Consider the following 27,913-nt stretch of genomic DNA (forward strand, 5'->3'; position numbering starts at 1 on the left):
CTGCGGGAGGGTCAGTACTGAGGGAGTGCCGCACTGTCAGAGGGTCAGTACTGAGGTTGCGCCGCACTGTGGGAGGGTCAGTGCTGAGGGAGCGCCGCACTGTCAGAGGGTCAGTACTGAGGGAGCGCCGCACTGTCAGAGGGTCAGTACTGAGGGAGCATCATACTGTGGGAGGGTCACTACTGAGGGAGCACCGCACTGTCATAGGGTCAGTACTGAGGGCGCGCGGTGGGAGGGTCAGTACTGAGGGAGCTCCGCACAGTCAGAGGGTCAGTGCTGAGGGAGCACCGCACTGTCAGAGGGTCAGTGCTGAGGGTGCGCCGCACTGTGGGAGGGTCAGTACTGAGGGAGTGCTGCACTGTGGGAGGGTCAGTACTGAGGGAGAGCCGCACTGTGGGACGGTCAGTACTGAGGGAGCGCCGCACTGTCAGAGGGTCAGTACTGAGGGAGAGAGACAGTGAAATTGAGACACAGAGAAAGAGAGAGAGAGCGAAAGAGAGAGAGAGAGCGAAAGAGAGAGAGAGAGCGAAAGAGAGAGAGAGAGCGAAAGAGAGAGAGAGAGCGAAAGAGAGAGAGAGAGAGCGAAAGAGAGAGAGAGAGCGAAAGAGAGAGAGAGAGCAAAAGAGAGAGGGAGAGCGAAAGAGAGAGCGAAAGAGAGAGAGAGAGCGAAAGAGAGAGAGAGCGAAAGTGAGAGAGAGAGCGAAAGAGAGAGAGAGAGCGAAAGAGAGAGCGAAAGAGAGAGCGAAAGAGAGAGAGCGAAAGAGAGAGAGAGAGCGAAAGAGAGAGAGAGAACGAAAGAGAGAGAGAGCGAAAGAGAGAGAGAGAGAGCGACAGGGAGAGAGAGCGACAGGGAGAGCGAGCGACAGGGAGAGCGAGCGACAGGGAGAGCGAGCGACAGGGAGAGAGAGCGACAGGGAGAGAGAGCGACAGGGAGAGAGAGCGACAGGGAGAGAGAGCGACAGGGAGAGAGCGCGACAGGGAGAGAGAGCGACAGGGAGAGAGAGCGACAGGGAGAGAGAGCGACAGGGAGAGAGAGCGACAGGGAGAGAGAGCGACAGGGAGAGAGAGCGACAGGGAGAGAGAGCGACAGGGAGAGAGAGCGACAGGGAGAGAGAGCGACAGGGAGAGAGAGCGACAGGGAGAGAGAGCGACAGGGAGAGAGAGCGACAGGGAGAGAGAGCGACAGGGAGAGAGAGCGACAGGGAGAGAGAGCGACAGGGAGAGAGAGCGACAGGGAGAGAGAGCGACAGGGTGAGCGAGCGACAGGGAGAGAGAGCGACAGGGAGAGAGAGCGACAGGGAGAGCGAGCGACAGGGAGAGCGAGCGACAGGGAGAGCGAGCGACAGGGAGAGCGAGCGACAGGGAGAGCGAGCGACAGGGAGAGCGAGCGACAGGGAGAGCGAGCGACAGGGAGAGCGAGCGACAGGGAGAGCGAGCGACAGGGAGAGCGAGCGACAGGGAGAGCGAGCGACAGGGAGCGAGCGAGCGACAGGGAGAGCGAGCGACAGGGAGAGCGAGCGACAGGGAGAGCGAGCGACAGGGAGAGCGAGCGACAGGGAGAGCGAGCGACAGGGAGAGCGAGCGACAGGGAGAGCGAGCGACAGGGAGAGCGAGCGACAGGGAGAGCGAGCGACAGGGAGAGCGAGCGACAGGGAGAGCGAGCGACAGGGAGAGCGAGCGACAGGGAGAGCGAGCGACAGGGAGAGCGAGCGACAGGGAGAGAGAGCGACAGGGAGAGCGAGCGACAGGGAGAGCGAGCGACAGGGAGAGCGAGCGACAGGGAGAGAGAGCGACAGGGAGAGAGAGCGACAGGGAGAGAGAGCGACAGGGAGAGAGAGCGACAGGGAGAGAGAGCGACAGGGAGAGAGAGCGACAGGGAGAGAGAGCGACAGGGAGAGAGAGCGACAGGGAGAGAGAGCGACAGGGAGAGAGAGCGACAGGGAGAGAGCGCGACAGGGAGAGAGCGCGACAGGGAGAGAGCGCGACAGGGAGAGAGAGCGACAGGGAGAGAGAGCGACAGGGAGAGAGAGCGACAGGGAGAGAGAGCGACAGGGAGAGAGAGCGACAGGGAGAGAGAGAGAGCGAGAGAGAGCGAGAGCGACAGAGCGAGAGCGACAGAGCGAGAGCGACAGAGCGAGAGCGACAGAGCGAGAGCGACAGAGCGAGAGCGACAGAGCGAGAGAGACAGAGCGAGAGAGACAGAGCGAGAGAGACAGAGCGAGAGAGACAGAGCGAGAGAGACAGAGCGAGAGAGACAGAGCGAGAGAGACAGAGCGAGAGAGACAGAGCGAGAGAGACAAGAGCGAGAGAGACAAGAGCGAGAGAAGAGAGAGACCGAGCGAGAGAAGAGAGAGACCGAGCGAGAGAGAGAGACAGAGCGAGAGAGAGAGGGAGAGAGCGAGGGAGAGAGCGAGGGAGAGAGAGAGGGAGAGAGAGAGGGAGAGAGAGAGGGAGAGAGAGACAGAGCGAGAGAGAGACAGAGCGAGAGAGAGACAGAGCGAGAGAGAGACAGAGCGAGAGAGAGACAGAGCGAGAGAGAGACAGAGCGAGAGAGAGACAGAGCGAGAGAGAGACAGAGCGAGAGACAGAGGGAGAGAAAGAGGGACAGAGAGGGAGGGGGAGAGAGAGAGAGAGAGACACACACACGCACACAGAGAGTCTTTGACCCAAGCAAGCAGAGGGAGCAGAGACTGACACACATACAGAGACAGAACGAGAATTGAGACACACCTCAGGAGCTCACTTACGTCTCGTGGGTGCCGAAGAAAAAGATGGGGTATTTGTTCGATGGCGATTTCACTGCTCCGTCTGGCAGCTCGTCAATCTGTGGATTCAAACACAGAGGATTGAAACGGGAACGTCGCACTGACCCTGTTAGCACCGAACCCCCTCCCCCCATTGGGCAGGATTGAAACGGGAGCGTCGCACTGACCCTGTTAGCACCGAACCCCCTCCCCCCATTGGGCAGGATTGAAACGGGAGCGTCGCACTGACCCCGTTAGCACCGAACCCCCTCCCCTCCCCCCATCGGGCAGGATTGAAACGGGAACGTCGCACTGACCCTGTTAGCACCGAACCCCCTCCCCCCATTGGGCAGGATTGAAACGGGAGCGTCGCACTGACCCTGTTAGCACCGAACCCCCTCCCCCCATTGGGCAGGATTGAAACGGGAGCGTCGCACTGACCCCGTTAGCACCGAACCCCCTCCCCTCCCCCCCATAGGGCAGGATTGAAACGGGAACGTCGCACTGACCACGTTGGCACCGAACCCCCTCCCCTCCCCATAAGGCAGGATTGAAACGGGAACGTCGCACTGACCCCGTTAGCACCGAACCCCCTCCCCCCATCAGGCAGGATTGAAACGGGAACGTCGCACTGACCCCGTTAGCACCGAACCCCCTCCCCCCATCGGGCAGGATTGAAACGGGAACGTCGCACTGACCCCGTTAGCACCGAACCCCCTCCCCCCATCGGGCAGGATTGAAACGGGAACGTCGCACTGACCCCGTTAGCACCGAACCCCCTCCCCCCATCGGGCAGGATTGAAACGGGAACGTCGCACTGACCCCGTTAGCACCGAACCCCCTCCCCCCATCGGGCAGGATTGAAACGGGAACGTCGCACTGACCCGGTTAGCACCGATCCCCTCCCCCCATTGGGCAGGATTGAAACGGGAGCGTCGCATTGACCCCGTTAGCACCTAACCCCCTCCCCCCATTGGGCAGGATGGAAACGGGAACGTCGCACTGACCCCGTTAGCACCGAACCCCTCCCCCCATCGGGCAGCATTGAAACGGGAACGTCGCACTGACCCCGTTAGCACCGAACTCCCTCCCCCATTGGGCAGGATGGAAACGGGAACGTCGCACTGACCACGTTAGCACCGAACCCCTCCCCCCATTGGGCAGGATTGAAACGGGAACGTCGCACTGACCCCGTTAGCACCGAACCCCCTCCCCTCCCCCCATTGGGCAGGATTGAAACGGGAGCGTCGCACTGTCCACGTTGGCACCGAACCCCCTCCCCTCATCGGGCAGGATTGAAACGGGAACGTCGCACTGACCCTGTTAGCACCGAACCCCTCCCCCCATTGGGCAGGATTGAAACGGGAACGTCGCACTGACCCCGTTAGCACCGAACCCCCTCCCCTCCCCCCATTGGGCAGGATTGAAACGGGAACGTCGCACTGTCCACGTTGGCACCGAACCCCCTCCCCTCCCCCCATCAGGCAGGATTGAAACGGGAACGTCGCACTGACCCCGTTAGCACCGAACCCCCTCCCCCCATCAGGCAGGATTGAAACGGGAACGTCGCACTGACCCCGTTAGCACCGAACCCCCTCCCCCCATCGGGCAGGATTGAAACGGGAACGCCGCACTGACCCCGTTAGCACCGAACCCCCTCCCCCCATCGGGCAGGATTGAAACGGGAACGTCGCACTGACCCGGTTAGCACCGAACCCCTCCCCCCATTGGGCAGGATTGAAACGGGAACGTCGCACTGACCCCGTTAGCACCGAACCCCCTCCCCTCCCCCCATTGGGCAGGATTGAAACGGGAGCGTCGCACTGACCCCGTTAGCACCGAACCCCCTCCCCTCCCCCCATTGGGCAGGATTGAAACGGGAACGTCGCACTGTCCACGTTAGCACCGAACCCCCTCCCCTCCCCCCATCGGGCAGGATGGAAACGGGAACGTCGCACTGACCCCGTTAGCACCGAACCCCCTCCCCTCCCCCCATCGGGCAGGATTGAAACGGGAACGTCGCACTGTCCACGTTAGCACCGAACCCCTCCCCCCATTGGGCAGGATTGAAACGGGAGCGTCGCACTGACCCTGTTAGCACCGAACCCCTCCCCCCATTGGGCAGGATTGAAACGGGAACGTCGCACTGACCCTGTTAGCACCGAACCCCTCCCCCCATTGGGCAGGATTGAAACGGGAACGTCGCACTGACCCCGTTAGCACCGAACCCCTCCCCCCATCGGGCAGGATTGAAACGGGAGTGTCGCACTGACCCCGTTACCACCGAACCCCTCCCCCCATTGGGCAGGATTGAAACGGGAGCGTCGCACTGACCCCGTTAGCACCGAACCCCCTCCCCTCATCGGGCAGGATTGAAACGGGAACGTCGCACTGACCCCGTTAGCACCGAACCCCCTCCCCCCATCGGGCAGGATTGAAACGGGAGCGTCGCACTGACCCCGTTAGCACCGAACCCCTCCCCACATTGGGCAGGATTGAAACGGGAACGTCGCACTGAGCCAGTTAGCACCGAACCCCCTCCCCTCCCCTCCCCCCATCGGGCAGGATTGAAACGGGAACGTCGCACTGACCCCGTTAGCACCGAACCCCTCCCCTCCCCTCCCCCCATCGGGCAGGATTGAAACGGGAACGTCGCACTGACCCCGTTAGCACCGAACCCCCTCCCCCCATTGGGCAGGATTGAAACGGGAGCGTCGCACTGACCCCGTTAGCACCGAACCCCCTCCCCCCATCGGGCAGGATTGAAACGGGAGCGTCGCACTGACCCCGTTAGCACCGAACCCCTCCCCCATTGGGCAGGATTGAAACGGGAGCGTCGCACTGACCCCGTTAGCACCGAACTCCCTCCCCCCATTGGGCAGGATTGAAACGGGAGCGTCGCACTGTCCCCGTTAGCACCGAACCCCCTCCCCTCATCGGGCAGGATTGAAACGGGAGCGTCGCACTGACCCCTTTAGCACCGAACCCCCTCCCCTCACCCCATCGGGCAGGATTGAAACGGGAACGTCGCACTGACCCCGTTAGCACCGAACCCCCTCCCCCATCGGGCAGGATTGAAACGGGAACGTCGCACTGACCCCGTTAGCACCGAACCCCCTCCCCTCCCCTCATCGGGCAGGATTGAAACGGGAGCGTCGCACTGACCCTGTTAGCACCGAACCCCCTCCCCTCCCCCCATCGGGCAGGATTGAAACGGGAACGTCGCACTGACCCCGTTAGCACCGAACCCCCTCCCCCCATTGGGCAGGATTGAAACGGGAACGTCGCACTGACCCCGTTAGCACCAAACCCCCTCCCCTCCCCCCACATCGGGCAGGATTGAAACGGGAACGTCGCACTGACCCCGTTAGCACCGAACCCCCTCCCCTCCCCTCCCCCCATCGGGCAGGATTGAAACGGGAACGTCGCACTGCTCCCGTTAGCAGCACCGAACCCCCTCCCCCCATCGGGCAGGATTGAAACGGGAGCGTCGCACTGCTCCCGTTAGCAGCACCGAACCCCCTCCCCCCATCGGGCAGGATTGAAACGGGAACGTCGCACTGCTCCCGTTAGCAGCACCGAACCCCCTCCCCCCATTGGGCAGGATTGAAACGGGAACGTCGCACTGACCCCGTTAGCACCGAACCCCTCCCCCCATTGGGCAGGATTGAAACGGGAGCGTCGCACTGACCCCGTTAGCACCGAACCCCTCCCCCCATTGGGCAGGATTGAAACGGGAACGTCGCACTGACCCCGTTAGCACCGAACCCCTCCCCCCATCGGGCAGGATTGAAACGGGAACGTCGCACTGACCCCGTTAGCACCGAACCCCTCCCCCCATTGGGCAGGATTGAAACGGGAACGTCGCACTGACCCCGTTAGCTCCGAACCCCTCCCCCCATCGGGCAGGATTGAAACGGGAGCGTCGCACTGACCCCGTTAGCACCGAACCCCTCCCCCCATTGGGCAGGATTGAAACGGGAGCGTCGCACTGACCCCGTTAGCACCGAACCCCTCCCCCCATTGGGCAGGATTGAAACGGGAGCGTCGCACTGACCCCGTTAGCACCGAACTCCCTCCCCCCATTGGGCAGGATTGAAACGGGAGCGTCGCACTGACCCCGTTAGCACCGAACCCCCTCCCCTCATCGGGCAGGATTGAAACGGGAGCGTCGCACTGACCCCTTTAGCACCGAACCCCCTCCCCTCACCCCATCGGGCAGGATTGAAACGGGAACGTCGCACTGACCCCGTTAGCACCGAACCCCCTCCCCCATCGGGCAGGATTGAAACGGGAACGTCGCACTGACCCCGTTAGCACCGAACCCCTCCCCCCATTGGGCAGGATTGAAACGGGAGCGTCGCACTGACCCCGTTAGCACCGAACCCCTCCCCCCATTGGGCAGGATTGAAACGGGAGCGTCGCACTGACCCCGTTAGCAGCACCGAACCCCCTCCCCCATCGGGCAGGATTGAAACGGGAACGTCGCACTGACCCCGTTAGCACCGAACCCCCTCCCCACATTGGGCAGGATTGAAACGGGAGCGTCGCACTGACCCCGTTAGCACCGAACCCCTCCCCTCCCCCCATTGGGCAGGATTGAAACGGGAACGTCGCACTGACCCCGTTAGCACCGAACCCCCTCCCCTCCCCCCATCAGGCAGGATTGAAACGGGAACGTCGCACTGACCCCGTTAGCACCGAACCCCCTCCCCCCATTGGGCAGGATTGAAACGGGAGCGTCGCACTGACCCCGTTAGCACCGAACCCCTCCCCCCATTGGGCAGGATTGAAACGGGAGCGTCGCACTGACCCCGTTAGCTCCGAACCCCTCCCCCCATTGGGCAGGATTGAAACGGGAACGTCGCACTGACCACGTTAGCACCGAACCCCCTTCCCCCATCGGGCAGGATTGAAACGGGAACGTCGCACTACTCCCGTTAGCAGCACCGAACCCCCTCCCCCCATCGGGCAGGATTGAAACGGGAACGTCGCACTGCTCCCGTTAGCACCGAACCCCCTCCCCCCATCGGGCAGGATTGAAACGGGAGTGTCGCACTGTCCCCGTTAGCACCGAACCCCCTCCCCCCATCGGGCAGGATTGAAACGGGAGTGTCGCACTGACCCCGTTAGCAGCACCGAACCCCCTCCTCTGCATCCCCCTCCCACCCCCCACATCCTCACTCCCCTGATGGAAGTCCCTGTCCCCCCCCTCACAAGGCAGGACCGTGGGTGGAGGCGGTTTTTCTGCCCCTCCACTCTGTTCCGTCGCTGATGCACCCCGACATGCCTCATTGCCTGAACACAGCAGAGAGCCGTTCCCGGCAGGTCTGACAGCACCACTGCACTTTGCAATCTCGGAAACTCTCTCTCACACATACACACGCACACAGACGCCTTGTAGATGGTGGACAGGCTTTGGGGGGGGATCAGGAGGTGAGTTACTGTCCGCAGGATTCCCAGCCTCTGACCTGCTCTGGTACCCGCAGTATTTATACGGCTGGGTCCAGTTCAGTTTCTGCTCAATGGTAACCCCAGGATGTTGATAGTGGGGGATTCAGCGACGGTAATGCCATTGAATGTCACGGGGCGATGGTTAGACCCTCTCTTGTCGGAGATGGTCATTGCCTGGCACTTGTGTGGCGTGAATGTAACTTGCCCCTTGCCAGCCCCGAGCCTGGTTATTGTCCGGGTCTCGCTGCATTTGGACAGGGACTGCTTCATTATCTGAGGAGTCGCGAATGGTGCTGAACATTGTGCAGTCATCAGTGACCATCCCCACTTCTGACCTATGATGGAAGGAAGGTCATTGATGGAGCAGCTGAAGATGGTTATGTCACTGCACTCGTAATCCAGAGGCTCCAGGGGCGGACGGACGGACACGTGTTCGAATCCCCAGCAGGGCTGCCTGTGCAATTTAAATTCAATTTTAAAAACCCGGAATTGAAAAGCAAGTCTGGGTATTGGTGACCGTGATGACAAAGAACAATCCAGCACAGCAACAGGCCCTTCGGCCCTCCAAGCCTGTTCCGGTCATGATATAACCTTGGCCCAAACCCTCAGCCCTTCCTCGTGCCGTGTCCCTCTATACCCGTCCTGTCCATGTGTTTGTCAAGATGCCTTTTGAACACCGTTAATAGAACAAAGAAATGTACAGCACAGGAACAGGCCCTTCGGCCCTCCAAGCCCGTGCCGACCATGCTGCCCGACTAAACTACAATCTTCTACACTTCCTGGGTCCGTATCCTTCTATTCCCATCCTATTCATGTATTTGTCAAGATGCCCCTTAAATGTCCCTATCGTCCCTGCTTCCACTACCTCCTCCGGCAGCGAGTTCCAGGCACCCACTACCCTCTGCGTAAAAAACTTGCCTCGTACATCTCCTCTAAACCTTGCCCATCACACCTTAAACCTATGCCCCCTAGTAATTGACCCCTCTACCCCGGGGAAAAGCCTCTGACTATCCACTCTGTCTATGCCTCTCATAATTTTGTAGACCTCTATCAGGTCGCCCCTCAATCTCCGTCGTTCCAGTGAGAACAAACCGGGTTTATTCAACCGCTCCTCATAGCTAATGCCGTCCATACCAGGCAACATTCTGGTAAATCTCTTCTGCACCCTCTCTAAAGCCTCCACATCCTTCTGGTAGTGTGGCGACCAGAATTGAACACTATACGCCAAGTGTGGCCTAACTAAGGTTCTATACAGCTGCAACATGACTTGCCAATTCTTATACTCAATGCCCCGGCCAATGAAGGCAAGCATGCCGTATGCCTTCTTGACTACCTTCTCCACCTGTGTTGCCCCTTTCAGTGACCCGTGGACCTGTACACCTAGATCTCTCGGACTTTCAATACTCTTGAGGGTTCTACCATTCACTGTATATTCCCTACCTGCATTAGACCTTCCAAAATGCATTACCTCACATTTGTCCGGATTAAACTCCATCTGCCATCTCTCAGCCCAAGTCTCCAAACAATCTAAATCCTGCTGTATCCTCTGACAGTCCTCATCGCTATCCGCAATTCCACTAACCTTTGTGTCGTCTGCAAACTTACTAATCAGACCAGTTACATTTTCCTCCAAATCATTTATATATACTACAAACAGCAAAGGTCCCAGCACTGATCCCTGCGGAACACCACTGGTCACAGCCCTCCAATTAGAAAAGCATCCTTCCATTGCTACTCTCTGCCTTCTATGACCTAGCCAGTTCAGTATCCACCTTGCCAGCTCACCCCTGATCCCGTGTGACTTCACCTTTTGTACTAGTCTACCATGAGGGACCTTGTTAAAGGCCTTACTGAAGTCCATATAGACAACATCCACTGCCCTACCTGCATCAATCATCTTTGTGACCGACTCGAAAAACTCTATCAAGTTAGCGAGACACGACCTCCCCTTCACAAAACCATGCTGCCTCTCACTAATACGTCCATTTGCTTCCAAATGGGAGTAGATCCTGTCTCGAAGAATTCTCTCCAGTAATTTCCCTACCACTGAAGTAAGGCTCACCGGCCTGTAGTTCCCGGGATTATCCTTGCTACCCTTCTTAAACAGAGGAACAACATTGGCTATTCTCCAGTCTTCCGGGACATCACCTGAAGACAGTGAGGATCCAAAGATTTCTGTCAAGGCCTCAGCAATTTCCTCTCCAGCCTCCTTCAGTATTCTGGGGTAGATCCCATCAGGCCCTGGGGACTTATCTACCTTAATATTTTTTTAAGACACCCAACACCTCGTCTTTTTGGATCTCAATGTGACCAGGCTATCTACACACCCTTCTCCAGACTCAACATCTACCAATTCCTTCTCTTTGGTGAATATTGATGCAAAGTATTCATTTAGTACCTCACCCATTTCCTCTGGCTCCACACATAGATTCCCTTGCCTATCCTTCAGTGGGCCAACCCTTTCCCTGGCTACCCTCTTGCTTTTTATGTACGTGTAAAAAGCCTTGGGATTTTCCTTAACCCTATTTGCCAATGACTTTTCGTGACCCCTTCTAGCCCTCCTGACTCCTTGCTTAAGTTCCTTCCTACTTTCCTTATATTCCACACAGGCTTCGTCTGTTCCCAGCCTTTTAGCTCTGACAAATGCCTCCTTTTTCTTTTTGACGAGGCCTACAATATCTCTCGTTATCCAAGGTTCCCAAAAATTGCCGTATTTATCCTTCTTCCTCACAGGAACATGCCGGTCCTGAATTCCTTTCAACTGACACTTGAAAGCCTCCCACATGTCAGATGTTGATTTACCCTCAAACATCCGCCCCCAATCTAGGTTCTTCAGTTCCTGCCTAATATTGTTATAATTAGCCTTCCCCCAATTTAGCACATTCACCCTAGGACCATCTTATCCTTGTCCACCAGCATTTTAAAACTTTAAAACTTACTGAATTGTGGTCACTGTTCCCGAAATGCTCCCCTACTGAAACTTCTACCACCTGGCCGGGCTCATTCCCCAATACCAGGTCCAGTACCGCCCCTGCCCTAGTTGGACTGTCTACATATTGTTTTAAGAAGCCCTCCTGGATGCTCCTTACAAATTCTGCCCCGTCTAAGCCTCTGCCACTGAGTCCCAGTCAATATTGGGGAAGTTGAAGTCTCCCATCACCACAACCCTGTTGTTTTTACTCTTTTCCAAAATCTGTCTACCTATCTGTTCCTCTATCTCCCGCTGGCTGTTGGGAGGCCTGCAGTAAACCTCCAACATTGTGACTGCACCCTTCTTATTCCTGATCTCTACCCATATAGCCTCACTGCCCTCTGAGGTGTCCTCTCGCAGTACAGCTGTGATATTCTCCCTAACCAGTAGCGCAACTCCGCCTCCCCTTTTACATCCCCCTCTATCCCGCCTGAAGCATCTAAATCCTGGAACGTTTAGCTGGCAATCCTGCCCTTCCCTCAACCAGGTCTCTGTAATGGCAACAACATCATAGTTCCAAGTACTAATCCAAGCTCTAAGTTCATCTGCCTTACCCGTAATGCTCCTTGCATTAAAACATATGCACTTCAGGCCACGTGACCCGCTGTGTTCAGCAACTTCTCCCTGTCTGCTCTGCCTCAGAGCCACACTGTCCCCACACCAGGGGTGTCTCTTTGGGGCTGTTTACAGCTCCCTGTGCCAGTCCCAGAGTCAGGGGGTGCTTCCGATCAGATCGTACCTCCCACTTCCGCCCCACACCCACTCCTCCAGTTCCCTCGGCGCCAACCAAAGACGGAAGGACGATCATTTCAGATCGGCCTCGATCTCATCGGGGAGGATGGGGAGCAGCCCCTCGATTGTGCGCGTGAATCGGGAAGGACTGACGCGACCCCTCCGGGTGGACGGCAACAGAAACAGGCCCTCCGGCCCGCCTGCTCCATGCTGGGGTTTATGCTCCGCTCCAGCCCCTCGATCAGAGTCCACTCCTTTTTGTCTCACCCTCACATACCTACGTAGCCTCCCCCGCCCCCCCACCCCTACTTCCTGTGCAGTAGAGGGAAGCTATGACCGAGACGTCCTCCGCCTTGCGGAGCTCCGCTCTCTGAACTCGACTTCAACGCCCCTGCGCATACACCTGCTCGATACTTTGTGCAGTTTGCCGTACGCACCCGGGGGAGGGGCGGGAGGGATTACAATCGGATGACTTTTGCGATCCGCCAGTCGTCAGGCCAAGCGGGATTGGACGGTGAACTGAGGTGTGAGGCAAATTAAACTGTCGGGACAACGATCTCACTGCCTCCCACACTCCTCAACCTCCAAGCCAAATCCGCTACCAGCCTAGCACACCCCCCCCCCCCCCACCCCCACGATAACCTTTCACCCCCCGCAATAACCTTTCACCCCCCCCTTATTAATCAGGAATCTCGCAGTTCAGCCTTAAAAACATTCAGATTCTGCTTGCACTGTCGTTTGAGGAAAAAAGTTCCAGAGATTTAATTTATTTTTAATTTATTCATTCACGGGACAGAGATTGGGGGAGAATGTGGGACTCGCTCCCACAGGGAGTGGGGAGAATGTGGGACTCGCTCCCACGGGGAGTGGGGAGAATGTGGGACTCACCCCCACAGGGAGTGGGGGGGGAATGTGGGACTCGCTCCCACAGGGAGTGGGGAGAATGTGGAACTCACTCCCACGGGGAGTGGGGGAGAATGTGGGACTCGCTCCCACGGGGAGTGGGGAGAATGTGGGACTCGCTCCCACTGGGAGTGGGGAGAATGTGGGACTCGCTCCCACAGGGAGTGGGGGAGAATGTGGGACTCGCTCCCACGGGGAGTGGGGAGAATGTGGGACTCGCTCCCACGGGGAGTGGGGAGAATGTGGGACTCGCTCCCACTGGGAGTGGGGAGAATGTGGGACTCGCTCCCACAGGGAGTGGGGGAGAATGTGGGACTCGCTCCCACGGGGAGTGGGGAGTATGTGGGACTCGCTCCCACGGGGAGTGGGGAGAATGTGGGACTCGCTCCCACGGGGAGTGGGGGAGAATGTGGGACTCGCTCCCACAGGGAGTGGGGAGAATGTGGGACTCGCTCCCACGGGGAGTGGGGGAGAATGTGGGACTCGCTCCCGCAGGAAGATCGAGGTGAATCGCAGAGATGGATTGAACAAGAGGATGAAGCTGGAGTAATAGACGAGGGAGACAGGAATGGACGGATATGGTGATGGGGGCGATGCAGAGGGGGAGGGAGGAGGTTCGTGGGGGGCAGAGAGACCTGTTTTGGTGCTGTTCGCTGTAACTCCGTGGAATATCCTTCACTGGCTAAGTGAATGCTGCTGTCAGCAGGGGGTGGGTGCGTAGTTATCAACGACCAGAGGCGGTGGAGGACTTTGGCCTGTGCGACAGAAGCCAGAATTTAAACAGGCAGCTGAGGGACTGAATTACTGCCGCTCCCGTCCGTCTCCATTGGACAGGGCCGCATCCTGTCTGCCAGGCCCCTGGCCAGAGCAGACGTCACTCTCCCACCCCCACTCTGTGAGGTGGAGAGGTCGAAGCCAGCTCTGGCTATTGAAGGACGGGCTGGAAGGTGCAGGAAGCTCACAGACCAGCTGCTGCTGCTCGCTCTCCCCACTCAGCCAGGAATTATCCAGATTCCCAAACCATCGGGAATCATTCCCCACCCCCCTGCCCCAATCTCGAGAAAACTCCCCAAAATCTACTTCCCACATTCACACAGGAACCAACAACGTGTCTATTTGAAGCCTCCTTTACCACAATCAGACATCCCCTAACACAGGGACATTGCGGCCCTGAAGGCAGCGCGAGAGACAAGAGAGAGAGCGCAGGAGCGAGTTAGCAAGAGTGAGGGAGAGATTGCGAGAGAGGGAGAGGAAGAGCGAGAGAGAACTCAAGCAAGAGCGTGACAGCGAGTCTGAGAGAGCGAGATAGAGTGCAAGAGTGAGAGAAAGAGATAGTGTGAGAGTGAACGAGCGCTGTCTACTTTATTAACTGCTCACTCCGTCTATCCTCCGACCTTCGATGATCTGTGCACCCAGCTCCCTCTGCTACTGCACCCCCGCCTTCAAGAATTTTACCCTGTTTTTTACATCGTCTCCCCATGTTCTTCCCAGCAAAATGCGTCACCTCACACCTCCCCTCATTAAACTTCATCTGCCACCTAACTGCCCACCCCACTCCACCAACATGAGGGAGCGCTGGGAGAGCAAGCATTTGAGGAAACCGGGGAGGGGCAGCACAGTGGTTAGCACTGTGGCTTCACAGCGCCAGGGTCCGGGGTTCGATTCCTGGCTTGGGTCACTGTCTGTGCGGAGTCTGCACGTTCTCCCCCGTGTCTGCGTGGGTTTCCTCCGGGTGCTCCGGTTTCCTCCCACAGCCCAAAGGTGGATTGGCCGTGCTAAATGCCCCTTAGTGTCCAAAAAGATTGGGTGGGGTTACAGGGATAGGATCGGAGTAGGGCGCTCTTTTGGTGGGTCGGTGCAGACTCGATGGGCTGAATGGCCTCCTTGTGCACTGTTGGGGTTCTATGAGTGCGAGGAAGAGCAGAGGGAGGGAGACGAAGGGAGGGAGAGGGAGGGGCAGGGAGACGGAGAGGGAGGGGGACTGAGAGAGGGCAGGAGAGAGGGAGGGAGACGGAGGGGGAGGGAGGGAGACGGAGAGAAGGCGGGAGAGAGGGAGGGAGGGCGGGAGAGACCCACCCACTACCCCGAGCCACAATTCGACTGTGGGGGGGGCGTACGGATGCCTGGCAGTGAATGGATCACACCTTCCCTGTCTCCCACCCCTCCAGTCTGCCCCCTCGCAGCCGAGGCGTGAAATATTGGGGTCCGCTGTCGTACACCAGCCCTGGTGTCGAGCCTAGTTTTCTCACCCCCCCACCCAAACGCTCACAGAACCGCCTCCAAGTTTTAACATTCCCCGACCCTGTAATCCCTGAACTCGGAGGGTGAAAGGTTACTCCCACTCCAGACATCCGAATGGCTGACAAGACACTCTCATCGCCTCGGGTCAACTAGCTCGGAAATGTGTAAAATTCGGCATTGGACAAGCATTTACAATCAAAACCTTCACCAGGATTACAACCACAGCCTTTGATAAGACGGCACTTAACGCTTCACTGAATTCAATTTCCCATCCTCCCAAACAAAGGTTACTTTCAAGAAGCAACTTTAACTGTTTGCACCTGGGACGGCTCGGCTCCTTGCTTCCATTGTTCCCGGACAGCATGCTCATACCATCAGTGCTCAGTGTGGAAGACTCTCTCTCACTCACTCACCTCATTCAGAAGGTCCTTGGCTTTGATATTTAATCTTCAGCCCAAAACCAAGTTCAGCTCTCTCAACGTCAGCACTGAGGGAGCGCCGCACTGTCAGAGGGTCAGTACTGAGGGAGTGCCGGACTGTCAGAGGGTCAGTACTGAGGGAGCGCCGCACTGTCGGAGGGTCAGTACTGAATGAGTGCAGCACTGTCAGAGGGTCAGTACTGAGGGAGTGCCGCACTGTCAGAGGGTCAGTACTGAGGGAGCTCCGCACTGTGGGAGGGTCAGTACTGAGGGAGTGCCGCACTGTCGGAGCGTCAGTACTGAGGGAGTGCCGCACTGTCAGAGGGTCAGTACTGAGGGAGTGCTGCACTGTGGGAGGGTCAGTACTGAGGGAGTGCCGCACTGTCAGAGGGTCAGTACTGAGGGAGTGCCGCACTGTCAGAGGGTCAGTACTGAGGGAGTGCCGCACTGTGGGAGGGTCAGTGCTGAGGGAGCGCCGCACTGTCAGAGGGTCAGTACTGAGGGAGCTCCGCACTGTGGGAGGGTCAGTACTGAGGGAGTGCCGCACTGTCGGAGCGTCAGTGCTGAGGGAGCGCCGCACTGTGGGAGGGTCAGTACTGAGGGAGTGCCGCACTGTCGGAGCGTCAGTACTGAGGGAGCGCCGCACTGAGGGAGGGTCAGTACTGAGGGAGTGCCGCACTGTCAGAGGGTCAGTACTGAGGGAGTGCCGCACTGTCAGAGGGTCAGTACTGAGGGAGTGCCGCACTGTCAGAGGGTCAGTACTGAGGGAGCTCCGCACTGTGGGAGGGTCAGTACTGAGGGAGCGCCGCACTGTGGGAGGGTCAGTACTGAGGGAGTGCCACACTGTCAGAGGGTCAGTACTGAGGGAGCTCCGCACTGTCGGAGCGTCAGCACTGAGGGAGCGCCGCACTGTCAGAGGGTCAGTACTGAGGGAGCGCCGCACTGTCGGAGGGTCAGTACTGAGGGAGTGCCGCACTGTCAGAGGGTCAGTACTGAGGGAGTGTCGCACTGTCAGAGGGTCAGTACTGAGGGTGCGCCGCACTGTGGGAGGGTCAGTACTGAGGGAGTGCCGCACTGTCAGAGGGTCAGTACTGAGAGAGCGCCGCACTGTCAGAGGGTCAGTACTGAGGGAGCACCGCACTGTCGGAGGGTCAATACTGAGTGAGTGCAGCACTGTCAGAGGGTCAGTACTGAGGGAGTGCCGCACTGTCAGAGGGTCAGTACTGAGGGAGCTCCGCACTGTAGGAGCGTCAGCACTGAGGGAGCGCCGCACTGTCAGAGGGTCAGTACTGAGGGAGCGCCGCACTGTCGGAGGGTCAGTACTGAGGGACTGTCGCACTGTCAGAGGGTCAGTACCGAGGGTGCGCCGCACTGTGGGAGGGTCAGTACTGAGGGAGTGCCGCACTGTCAGAGGGTCAGTACTGAGAGAGCGCCGCACTGTCGGAGGGTCAGTACTGAGGGAGCGCCGCACTGTCGGAGCGTCAGTACTGAGGGAGTGCGGCGCTCTCAGAGGGTCAGTACTGAGGGAGCTCCACACTGTCAGAGGGTCAGTACTGAGGGAGCGCCGCACTGTAGGAGGGTCAGTACTGAGGGAGTGCCGCACTGTCGGAGGGTAAGTACTGAGGGAGCGCCGCATTGTCAGAGGGTCAGTACTGAGGGAGCTCCGCACTGTCAGAGGGTCAGTACTGAGGGAGTGCCGCACTGTGGGAGGGTCAGTACTGAGGGAGTGCCGCACTGTCGGAGGGTCAGTACTGAGGGAGCGCTGCGCTGTCAGAGGGTCAGTACTGAGGGCGCGTCGCAATGTGGGAGGGTCAGTACTGAGGGAGCGCCGCACTGTCAGAGGGTCAGTACTGAGGGAGTGCCACACTGTCAGAGGGTCAGTACTGAGGGAGCGCTGCGCTGTCAGAGGGTCAGTACTGAGGGAGCGCCGCACTGTGGGAGGGTCAGTACTGAGGGAGCGCCGCACTGTCAGAGGGTCAGTACTGAGGGAGTGCCGCACTGTCAGAGGGTCAGTACTGAGGGAGTGCCGCACAGTCAGAGGGTCAGTACTGAGGGTGTGCCGCACTGTGGGAGGGTCAGTACTGAGGGAGCGCCGCACTGTCAGAGGGTCAGTACTGAGGGAGCTCCGCACTGTGGGAGGGTCAGTACTGAGGGAGCGCCGCACTGTCAGAGGGTCAGTACTGAGGGAGCACCGCACTGTCGGAGGGTCAGTACTGAGTGAGTGCAGCACTGTCAGAGGGTCAGTACTGAGGGAGTGCCGCACTGTCAGAGGGTCAGTACTGAGGGAGCTCCGCACTGTCGGAGCGTCAGTACTGAGGGAGTGCCGCACTGTCAGAGGGTCAGTACTGAGGGAGCGCCGCACTGTCAGAGGGTCAGTACTGAGGGAGTGCCGCACTGTGGGAGGGTCAGTCCTGAGGGAGTGCCGCACTGTGGGAGGGTCATTACTGAGGGAGTGCCGCACTGTGGGAGGGTCAGTGCTGAGGGAGCGCCGCACTGTCAGAGCGGTCAGTACTGAGGGAGCGTCGCACTGTGGGAGGGTCAGTACTGAGGGAGTGCCGCACTGTCGGAGGGTCAGTACTGAGGGAGCGCCGCACTGTCAGACGGTCAGTCCTGACGGAGTGCCGCAGTGTGGGAGGGTCAGTACTGAGGGAGTGCCGCACTGTGGGAGGGTCAGTACTAAGGGAGCGCCGCATTGTCAGAGGGTCAGTACTGAGGGAGTGCCGCACTGTCAGAGGGTCAGTACTGAGGGAGCGCCGCACTGTGGGAGGGTCAGTACTGAGGGAGCACCGCACTGTGGGAGGGTCAGTACTGAGGGAGCTCCGCACTGTCAGAGGGTCAGTACTGAGGGAGCGCCGCGCTGTGGGAGGGTCAGTACTGAGGGAGCTCCGCACTGTCTGAGGGTCAGTACTGAGGGAGCGCCGCACTGTCAGAGAGTCAGTACTGAGGGAGTGCCGCACTGTCAGAGGGTCAGCACTGAGAGAGTGCCGCACTGTCGGAGGGTCAGTACTGAGGGAGCGCCGCACTGTGGGAGGGTCAATACTGAAGGAGCGCCGCACTGTGGGAGGGTCAGTACTGAGGGAGCGCCGCACTGTCAGAGGGTCAGTACTGAGGGAGTGCCGCACTGTCGGAGGGTCAGTACTGAGGGAGTGCTGCGCTGTCAGAGGGGCAATACTGAGGGAGCGCCGCACTGTGGGAGGGTCAGTACTGAGGGAGTGCCGCAATGTCAGAGGGTCAGTACTGAGGGAGTGCCGCACTGTCAGAGGGTCAGTACTGAGGGAGCTCCGCACTGTCGGAGCGTCAGTACTGAGGGAGTGCCGCACTGTCAGAGGGTCAGTACTGAGGGAGCGCCGCACTGTCAGAGGGTCAGTACTGAGGGAGTGCCGCACTGTGGGAGGGTCAGTCCTGAGGGAGTGCCGCACTGTGGGAGGGTCATTACTGAGGGAGTGCCACACTGTGGGAGGGTCAGTGCTGAGGGAGCGCCGCACTGTCAGAGGGTCAGTACTGAGGGAGCGTCGCACTGTGGGAGGGTCAGTACTGAGGGAGTGCCGCACTGTCGGAGGGTCAGTACTGAGGGAGCGCCGCACTGTCAGACGGTCAGTCCTGACGGAGTGCCGCAGTGTGGGAGGGTCAGTACTGAGGGAGTGCCGCACTGTGGGAGGGTCAGTACTGAGGGAGCGCCGCATTGTCAGAGGGTCAGTACTGAGGGAGTGCCGCACTGTCAGAGGGTCAGTACTGAGGGAGCACCGCACTGTGGGAGGGTCAGTACTGAGGGAGCACCGCACTGTGGGAGGGTCAGTACTGAGGGAGCTCCGCACTGTCAGAGGGTCAGTACTGAGGGAGCGCCGCGCTGTGGGAGGGTCAGTACTGAGGGAGCTCCGCACTATCTGAGGGTCAGTACTGAGGGAGCGCCGCACTGTCAGAGAGTCAGTACTGAGGGAGTGCCGCACTGTCAGAGGGTCAGCACTGAGAGAGTGCCGCACTGTCGGAGGGTCAGTACTGAGGGAGCGCCGCACTGTGGGAGGGTCAATACTGAAGGAGCGCCGCACTGTGGGAGGGTCAGTACTGAGGGAGCGCCGCACTGTCAGAGGGTCAGTACTGAGGGAGTGCCGCACTGTCGGAGGGTCAGTACTGAGGGAGTGCTGCGCTGTCAGAGGGGCAATACTGAGGGAGCGCCGCACTGTGGGAGGGTCAGTACTGAGGGAGTGCCGCAATGTCAGAGGGTCAGTACTGAGGGAGTGCCGCACTGTGGGAGGGTCAGTACTGAGGGAGCTCCGCACTGTCGGAGGGTCAGTACTGAGGGAGCGCCGCACTGTGGGAGTGTCAGTACTGAGGGAGAGCCGCACTGTGGGAGGGTCAGTGCTGAGGGAGCGCCGCACTGTCAGAGGGTCAGTACTGAGGGAGTGCCGCACTGTGGGAGGGTCAGTACTGAGGGAGTGCCGCACTGTCAGAGGGTCAGTGCTGAGGGAGCTCCGCACTGTCAGAGGGTCAGTGCTGATGGAGCTCCGCACTGTGGGAGGGTCAGTACTGAGGGAGTGCCGCACTGTCAGAGGGTCAGTACTGAGGGAGCGCCGCACTGTCAGACGGTCAGTGCTGAGGGAGTGCCGCACTGTCAGAGGGTCAGTACTGAGGGAGCGCCGCACTGTCAGAGGGTCAGTGCTGAGGGAGCTCCGCACTGTGGGAGGGTCAGTACTGAGGGAGCACAGCACTGTCAGAGGGTCAGTACTGAGGGAGCGCCGCACTGTCAGAGGGTCAGTACTGAGGGAGCTCCGCACTGTGAGGTCAGTACTGAGGGAGCGCCGCACTGTGAGAGGGTCAGTACTGAGGGAGCGCCGCACTGTCGGAGGGTCAGTACTGAGGGAGTGCCGCACTGTCAGAGGGTCAGTACTGAGGGAGCGCCGCACTGTCAGAGGGTCAGTACTGAGGGAGCGCCGCACTGTCGGAGGGTCAGTACTGAGGGAGCTCCGCACTGTCGGAGGGTCAGTACTGAGGGAGCTCCGCACTGTCAGAGGGTCAGTACTCAGGGAGTGCAACATTAAACAGAGGTCCCTGTTTGCCTTCTTGGGGGATGTAGAAGACTCCAGTCAGTACTGGAATAAGAATGGGAGGGGATGGGGGGAGGGGGTCCTCTTTTATTGGATCTTGCTATGCACATCATTGGCTGTCATATTTCATGCACTACAACCACGATCACATCTCAGAGAGCACGGCCTGAGCTGTCAAGCACTCTTAGCTCTACAAGAATTAGATTTCTTTACTCCGCATGGGAAGTTCAGGGAGCATTGCAGTATACCGTCACTGAGCCAATATCCAGCACTTCATCCAGCAGGAAAAACAGCTGGAAACATGGAACGCCAGTCGGATAAGACAGGAATCCATCCTTGACACACATCCCGTCAACAGCTCCCTGTTCGCAATACCCAGATGCGCAAGTCTCTATGTAAACCTGTCACGCCCTTTAAACCTATGTAAACCTGTCACGCCCTTCAAACCTATGTAAACGTGTCACGCCCATTTAACCTATGTAAACCTGTCACACCCTTTACCCCAGCGCAGTGGCCCCACTGGCAGCAAGGTGTAACTGCGGCGTGAGAGGAAGCCAGCCGTATCTTCTGTCACAGCAGGAACAGCTAAAGAATCAACTGGCATTCACATTTCCTGACGGCCAGATTAAGTCTTCGGAGTACTTTTGGGGGGGGGGGGTGGCCCCCAAATGCAGCAGCCAATTTGTGCACAGCACGCTGCCACCAACAGCAACGCGGGGAAACATCCGCTTCAGGATGCCGGTCGAGGGATCAATGTTGCCGAAGGTCCCCCTCGCTCAGCTCCTCCTCACGATGGCGTCCGCGAGATCATCAAAGCGTCAACGGAGAGTGAACCTCACGTGTACGCTCCGGCCTTGAAGCCCGTCGCAACTGATCCTCGTCTTCTGGCACTGAGGCACAAGAGGGAAGGGAGGGAGGGGGAGAACATCAGAGCGTTGAGCCTCGAGGAAGTAACCCCTCAGCCCAGGCAGAATTCTAAGGTCCACCAAGGGTCGGGGACATTACAGGAGGTGGGGTTGGATCGGAGTGCGATGCCCCCTCCCCCCCAGTCAAACAGCCCAGAGCACTTGCAGGGAATAAAGCAAGTGGGAGCCTCGTCCAATTAAGAGCGGAGAGCTGCTGGAGCTTTTGTTTTAGTCGAAAGACCTCGGGACGGTCCAATTCCCTCCCTAAGGTGGAGTGACAGACCCGTCCGACAGACAGACCCCTCTGATAACGCACAGGGAGACAAGGCGGGGCCAGCAATGGAAGCGAGCCCGAGATAAGGCAGCGGCTGGCCCCTCTCGTTGAAGTCGGGTGATTCACCGTGAGTCTATAGATCACCCCCCCCCCCCCGAGTGAAAGTACAACACCCCGCCCCCATTCAAAACTCCTTCAGATTAACCCACTCTGTACTGCACAGTACAGACCTGACACCCCTCTGCAAACCCCAGACAACCCACCGGATATTTTGACTTCAGGCATCAGCCCGTCTCTGCGGCCCCCCCTTCAGTTGGGACGAAGAGACCATTCGGCCCATCGAGTCTGCACCGACCCTCCGAAAGAGCACCCCACCCAGGCCTCACTCCCTCCCCCCCCACCCCCCCGCCTGTAACCGAACCCGTACGTCCCTGGACACTAAGGGGAAATTTATCACGGCCAATCCACCTAACCTGCACATCTTTGGACTGTGGGAGGAAACCGGAGCACCCGGAAGAAACCCACGCAGACACGGGGGAGAACGTGCAGAGTCCGCACACACACAGTCACCCGAGGCCGGAATCGAGCCCGTGTCCCCGGCACCATGCAGAATTTCTATTTAAACGCAGCGCGCTGCTGGATGGACCAGGGGAGCAGGTTCAATAGGAACTTCGAAAGGGCCGATTTGTCGGAACGACTGGGTCATTGGTTCCAAGATCGAGCGTAGACGCAAGTCCGTATCTCGCGGGGTCTCTGCCCAGTCCTCATCTCCGCCAGAACGTGGATTTTCAGAAGGATTAGCAAACAGATCAAAACCGAAACAGACTTTGCCACTTTTACCGTGTTTCAAAGAGGGAATAAGACGATTGTTAAAATGGAAATGGGGAAGGCTTGCAAAGCAAAGGATCACATTGAAGCACCTGTTTAACCGCTGTGTCCACACAGGTAAACCCATCTCCCTGTAAGGATTTCTAATCCTCAGTTTATCACGACAGCAGCATAATCCATAGGGATTAAACTCATCTCAGTCTCGGATGTTCTTTATTTAATTCTACAGGGGTCCTGGGTGTCACTGGCCGGGCTCTGCGTTTACTCCACATCCCTAATTGCCCCTCGAGAAGGTGGGGGGTGAGCCGCCATCCTGAGCCCACTGCAGTCCCGTGTGGTGTAGGTACACCCACCATGCTGTTAGGGAGTTCCGGGATTCTGACCCGGCAACAGTGAAGGGACCGGCCGATATATTCCCGAGTCGGGATGGCGAGCGGCTCGGAGGGGGGGAACTTGCAGGCGGGGGGCGTTCCCCGGTGTGTCTGCTGCCCCCCCCTCGTCCTTCTAGACGGGCGAGGTGGCGGGTTTGGAAGGTGCTGTCGAAGGCGAGTCGCCGCGGTGCGTCTTGTAGACGGTGCACACGGCTGCCGCTGTGCGTCGGGGGGGGAGGGGGGGGGGGGGGGGGGGGGGGGGTGAATGTCGGTGGTTAGCGTGTCGATCGAGCGGGGCTGCTTTGTCCTGGATGGTGTCGAGCTTCTCGAGGTGTTGTTGGGAGCCGCGCTCGTCCAGGCGAGTGGAGAGTCTCCCATTGCACTCCGGACTCGTGTCCTTGTCGATGGTGGACAGGCTTTGGGGGGGGGTCCAGGAGCTGAGTGACCCTGGGTGGAACCCAAACTGAGCGTCTGTCAGCAGGTTATTGCTGAGTAAGTGCCGCTTGATAGCGCCGTCGATGACCCCTTCCATCACTTTGCTGATGGGAGAGTAGACTCACAACACCCTCGGGTGAAAAGATTTACCCCCCCCAATTCCCTGTAATCCTCCTGCCTTCACCTTGAAATTATGCCCCCTCTTACAGACCCTTCAACTAAGGGGAACAGCTGCTTCCTATCCATCCAGTCCATGCCCCTCATAACCTTATACACCTCAATCAGCCCTCCCCGACCTCCTCGGCTCCAAGGGAAACGACCCGAGCTCATCTCTACATAGCTGAAACGCTCCATCCCAGGCAGCATCCTGGTGAATCTCCTCTGCACCCTCCCCAGCGCAGTCACGTCCTTCCTCGAAGAGTGGCGACGGGAACTGCACACAGTACTGCAGCTGGGGCCTAACTAGAGTTTTGTACAGCTCCCTCGTAACCCCCCCCCCCCCCCCCCCCCCCCCCCGCTGGGACCCTCTTCCGCACTGTTAACAATCCGAGGGTCAACAATGCCAATCTTCATGTCATCCACAAACTTACTTAACATCACCCCACATTCTCTGCACTTTTGATTATATACATCGCGAACAATAACGGATCCAGCACTGCGCCGTGGTAACTCCCCTGGATCCCGGAATCCAGTCCCACAAACAGCGATCTACCACCTCCCCCTGTCTCCAAGCCAGTTTTGAATCCAACTTGCCACGTTACCCAGGATCCCATGTGCTTTTCCCGTCTTTACCAGTCTCCCGTGTGGAACCTTGTCGAAAGGCTTTGCTGAAATCTACATAAACTACATCAACTGCACTCCCCTCATCTACACCCCCGATCTCCTTCTCGAAAAATTCACTCAGATTCGTTAGGCATGGCCTCCCTCTGACAACGCCACGTTGACTATTCCTGATCAAACCTTGCCTCTCCCGAGTGCGGATAGATTCTCAACCTGTCCAGACCACTTTTAAACCCGCCAAAACTTCTAATACCCTCCTCACACCCTTTGTCAAACTGCTCAAGAACATTGCAGTCCCTCTCCCCGAGTTCTGTACCTACATCTTCCTTCTCCCGGATGAAGACAGATGTGACGTACTCCTTCAACACCGTAACAATGTCCTCCGGCTCCACGCACATATTACCGTGGTCCCTAATGGCTACCCGGTGCAGAGAGGGGTGGAGAAGGACCACCTCACGAACCCACTCCCGGTCAAACTCACCACCAACACGTCCAGGCAGCGGGCGACTGAGAGGACCACCCTACCCGACTGCCTGCCTCTCTTCCGCGGCTACATTCACGGTCGGGTGTCCCTGGAAAGCGGGCATGCGATGTCCACGGACACCCCGTCGGGACCCTGTGGGCACCGCAGGGCCTGAGGTGCCTTATCGACCCCTTTCATCACATCTTATATTTAAGTTTCATTGGTAATTTGCTTTTTGTTTAAGACAGTCTCCCTTTAAAGGACTGATAAAGGGAGAACTGCGTTGAGGTCGCTATCACCAAAATGCTCCCCCACTGCCACCTCAAACACCTGTCCGGCTTCATTTCATTCCCCAGAATTTGATCCCAGTACCACCCTTGTTGGACCTTCTACATATTGACATCAAAGCTCCCCCGAATACATTCCGAGGAATCCGATCACTCGACATTCTGACTATCCCAATTAATGTTGGGGAAATTGAAGTCCCTGTAATATAATTATCCTATTGGTATTATTTTTACACAGCTCGGTGAATTGTCTGCAGATCTGTTCCTCTATATTTCCCACTTTCTCTGTCTTTTAGCTTTGACAACGGGTCACCTGGACTTGAAACGTCAGCTCTTTTCTCTCCCTATAGATGCTGCCAGACCTGCTGAGAGTTTCCAGCATTTTCTCTTTGGTTTCTGTTCCTCTATTGCCATCTCATCTCTCTGCCCAGTAGCCCCCATAGAGACTGAGAGCCAAGAGAGAGGGGGTTAATCCCCATTGAGACAATGTAATCACCCTGCCAGAGAGGGGGAATGTGCCCCCCCGCCTCAATCCCCCCCCCCATGGTAACCCCTCTCCCATGGTGCCCACCCTCCCCCATGGCACGCTCCCCCCTCCCCCCCATGGTAACCCCCCTCAGCCCCCCCCCCATGGTAACCCCCTCTCTCTCCCCTCCCCCATGGTGTTCCCCCCTCCCCATGGTGACCCTCCTCCCCATGGTGACCCTCCTCCTCCATGATGTCCCCCTCTCTCCCCATGGTGTCCCCCCATCTCTCCCATGGTGTACCCCCCTCTCCCCTTCCCCCATGGTGTCCCCCCCCTCTCCCCCTCCCCATGGTGTCCCCACCTCTCCCCCTCCCCATGGTGTCCCCCCCTCTCTCCCCCTCCCATGGTGTCCCCCCTCTCTCATGGTGTCCCCCGCTCCCCCATGGTATCCCTCCCTCTCTCCCCCCCTCCCCCATGATGTCCCTCCCTCTCTCCCCCCTCCCCCATGGTGTCCCCCCTCCCCCATAGTGTCCCCCACTCTCTCCCCCTCCCCCATAGTGTCCCCCCCTCTCTCCCCCCTCCCCCATAGTGTCCCCCCTCTCTCCTCCCTCCCCCATAGTGCCCCCCCTCTCCCTCCCTCTCTCCCCCCTTCCCATGGTGACACGCCCTCTCTCCCCCCTCCCCCATGGTGACACGCCCTCTCTCCCCCTCCCCCATGGTGACACGCCCTCTCTCCCCCTCCCCCATGGTGACACGCCCTCTCTCCCCCTCCCCCATGGTGACCCCCCCTCCCCCATGGTGACCCCCCCTCTCTCCCCCTCTCCCATGGTGACCCCCCTCTCCCATGGTGACCCCCCTCTCTCCCCCTCCCCCATAGTGACCCCCCCTCACCCCACTCCCCCATGGTGACCCCCCCTCACCCCACTCCCCATGGTAACCCCCCCCTCCCCCATAGTGTCCCCCCCTCTCTACCCCTCCCCATGGTGACCCCCCCTCTCTCCCCCTCCCCCATGGTGACCCCCCCTCTCTCCCCCTCCCCCATGGTGACCCCCCCCTCTCTCCCCCTCCCCCATGGTGACCCCCCCTCTCTCCCCCCTCCCCCATGGTGACCCCCCCTCTCTCCCCCTCCCCCATGGTGACCCCCCCTCTCTCCCCCTCCCCCATGGTGACCCCCCCTCTCTCCCCCCTCCCCCATGGTGACCCCCCCTCTCTCCCCCCTCCCCCATGGTGACCCCCCCTCTCTCCCCCTCCCCCCATGGTGACCCCCCCTCTCTCCCCCCTCCCCCATGGTGACCCCCCCTCTCTCCCCCCTCCCCCATAGGTGTCCCCCCTCTCTCCCCCTCCCCCATGGTGTCCCCCCTCTCTCCCCCTCCCCCATGGTGTCCCCCCTCTCTCCCCCTCCCCCTTGGTGACCCCCCCTCTCTCCCCCCTCCCCCATGGTGACCCCCCCTCTCCCATGGTGACCCCCCTCTCTCCCCCTCCCCCATGGTGACCCCCCCTCTCCCATGGTGACCCCCCCTCTCTCCCCTCCCCCCATGGTGACCCCCCCTCTCTCCCCCCTCCCCCATGGTGACCTCCCCTCTCTCCCCCCTCTCCCATGGTGACCCCCCCTCTCTCCCCCCTCCCCCATGGTGACCCCCCCCTCTCTCCCCCCTCCCCCATGGTGACCCCCCCTCTCTCCCCCTCCCCCATGGTGTCCCCCCCCCTCTCTCCCCCCTCTCCCATGGTGACCCCCCCCTCTCTCCCCCCTCCCCCATGGTGACCCCCCCCTCTCTCCCCCTCCCCCATGGTGACCCCCCCCTCTCTCCCCCCTCCCCCATGGTGTCCCCCCCCCTCTCTCCCCCCTCCCCCATGGTGTCCCCCCTCTCTCCCCCCTCCCCCATGGTGACCCCCCCTCTCTCCCCCCTCCCCCATGGTGTCCCCCCCCCTCTCTCCCCCCTCCCCCATGGTGTCCCCCTCTCTCCCCCCTCCCCCATGGTGTCCCCCCCCCTCTCTCCCCCCTCCCCCATGGTGTCCCCCCTCTCTCCCCCCTCCCCCATGGTGACCCCCCCTCTCTCCCCCCTCCCCCATGGTGTCCCCCCCCCTCTCTCCCCCCTCCCCCATGGTGTCCCCCCTCTCTTCCCCCCTCCCCCATGGTGACCCCCCCTCTCTCCCCCCTCCCCCATGGTGTCCCCCCCTCTCTCCCCCCTCTCTCCCCCCCCTCTCTCCCCCCTCCCCCATGGTGACCCCCCCTCTCTCCCCCTCCCCCATGGTGTCCCCCCCCCTCCCCCATGGTGTCCCCCCCCCTCCCCGCCCCCTCCCCGGGGACCCCTCCCCGCGCTCTCCCCCTTACCCGGGCCGGCCAGTGCGGATATCCCTTCATCTTGGCGAACACAGGTCCCCGGCCTTGTAATCCTTGTGACGGTTCATCCTGGACATGGCCGCTCCCGCCGCCCGGCGCCGCCGCTCCTCCCGCGCTCCCGCCGCCGCTCCTCCCGCGCTCCCGCCGCCGCTCCTCCGCGCTCCCGCTCCTCCCCGCCCGCCCCGCTCGCTCCCTCTCTCCGCGCTCCCGCTCTCCCGCCGCCGCCGCTCGCTCCGCGCTCCCGCTCCCGCTCCCGC

General features: G+C 59.6%; 1 protein-coding gene across 1 annotated transcript in view; it reads right to left on the reverse strand.

Annotated features, from left to right (window-relative positions):
- LOC140402971 (hepatoma-derived growth factor-like) overlaps positions 1-27,748 on the reverse strand; it is a 91,060-nt gene extending 63,312 nt beyond the window's left edge. Inside the window, 3 exon segments of the mRNA XM_072490622.1 lie at positions 2,748-2,824; positions 27,648-27,691; positions 27,694-27,748. Of these exon segments, the coding sequence (XP_072346723.1) occupies positions 2,748-2,824; positions 27,648-27,691; positions 27,694-27,733 (161 nt within the window). The 5' untranslated portion in view covers positions 27,734-27,748.
- Between the last annotated feature and the right edge of the window lie 165 nt (positions 27,749-27,913).

Source organism: Scyliorhinus torazame, chromosome 26 (assembly GCF_047496885.1).
Source record: "Scyliorhinus torazame isolate Kashiwa2021f chromosome 26, sScyTor2.1, whole genome shotgun sequence".
Taxonomy (NCBI): domain Eukaryota; kingdom Metazoa; phylum Chordata; class Chondrichthyes; order Carcharhiniformes; family Scyliorhinidae; genus Scyliorhinus; species Scyliorhinus torazame.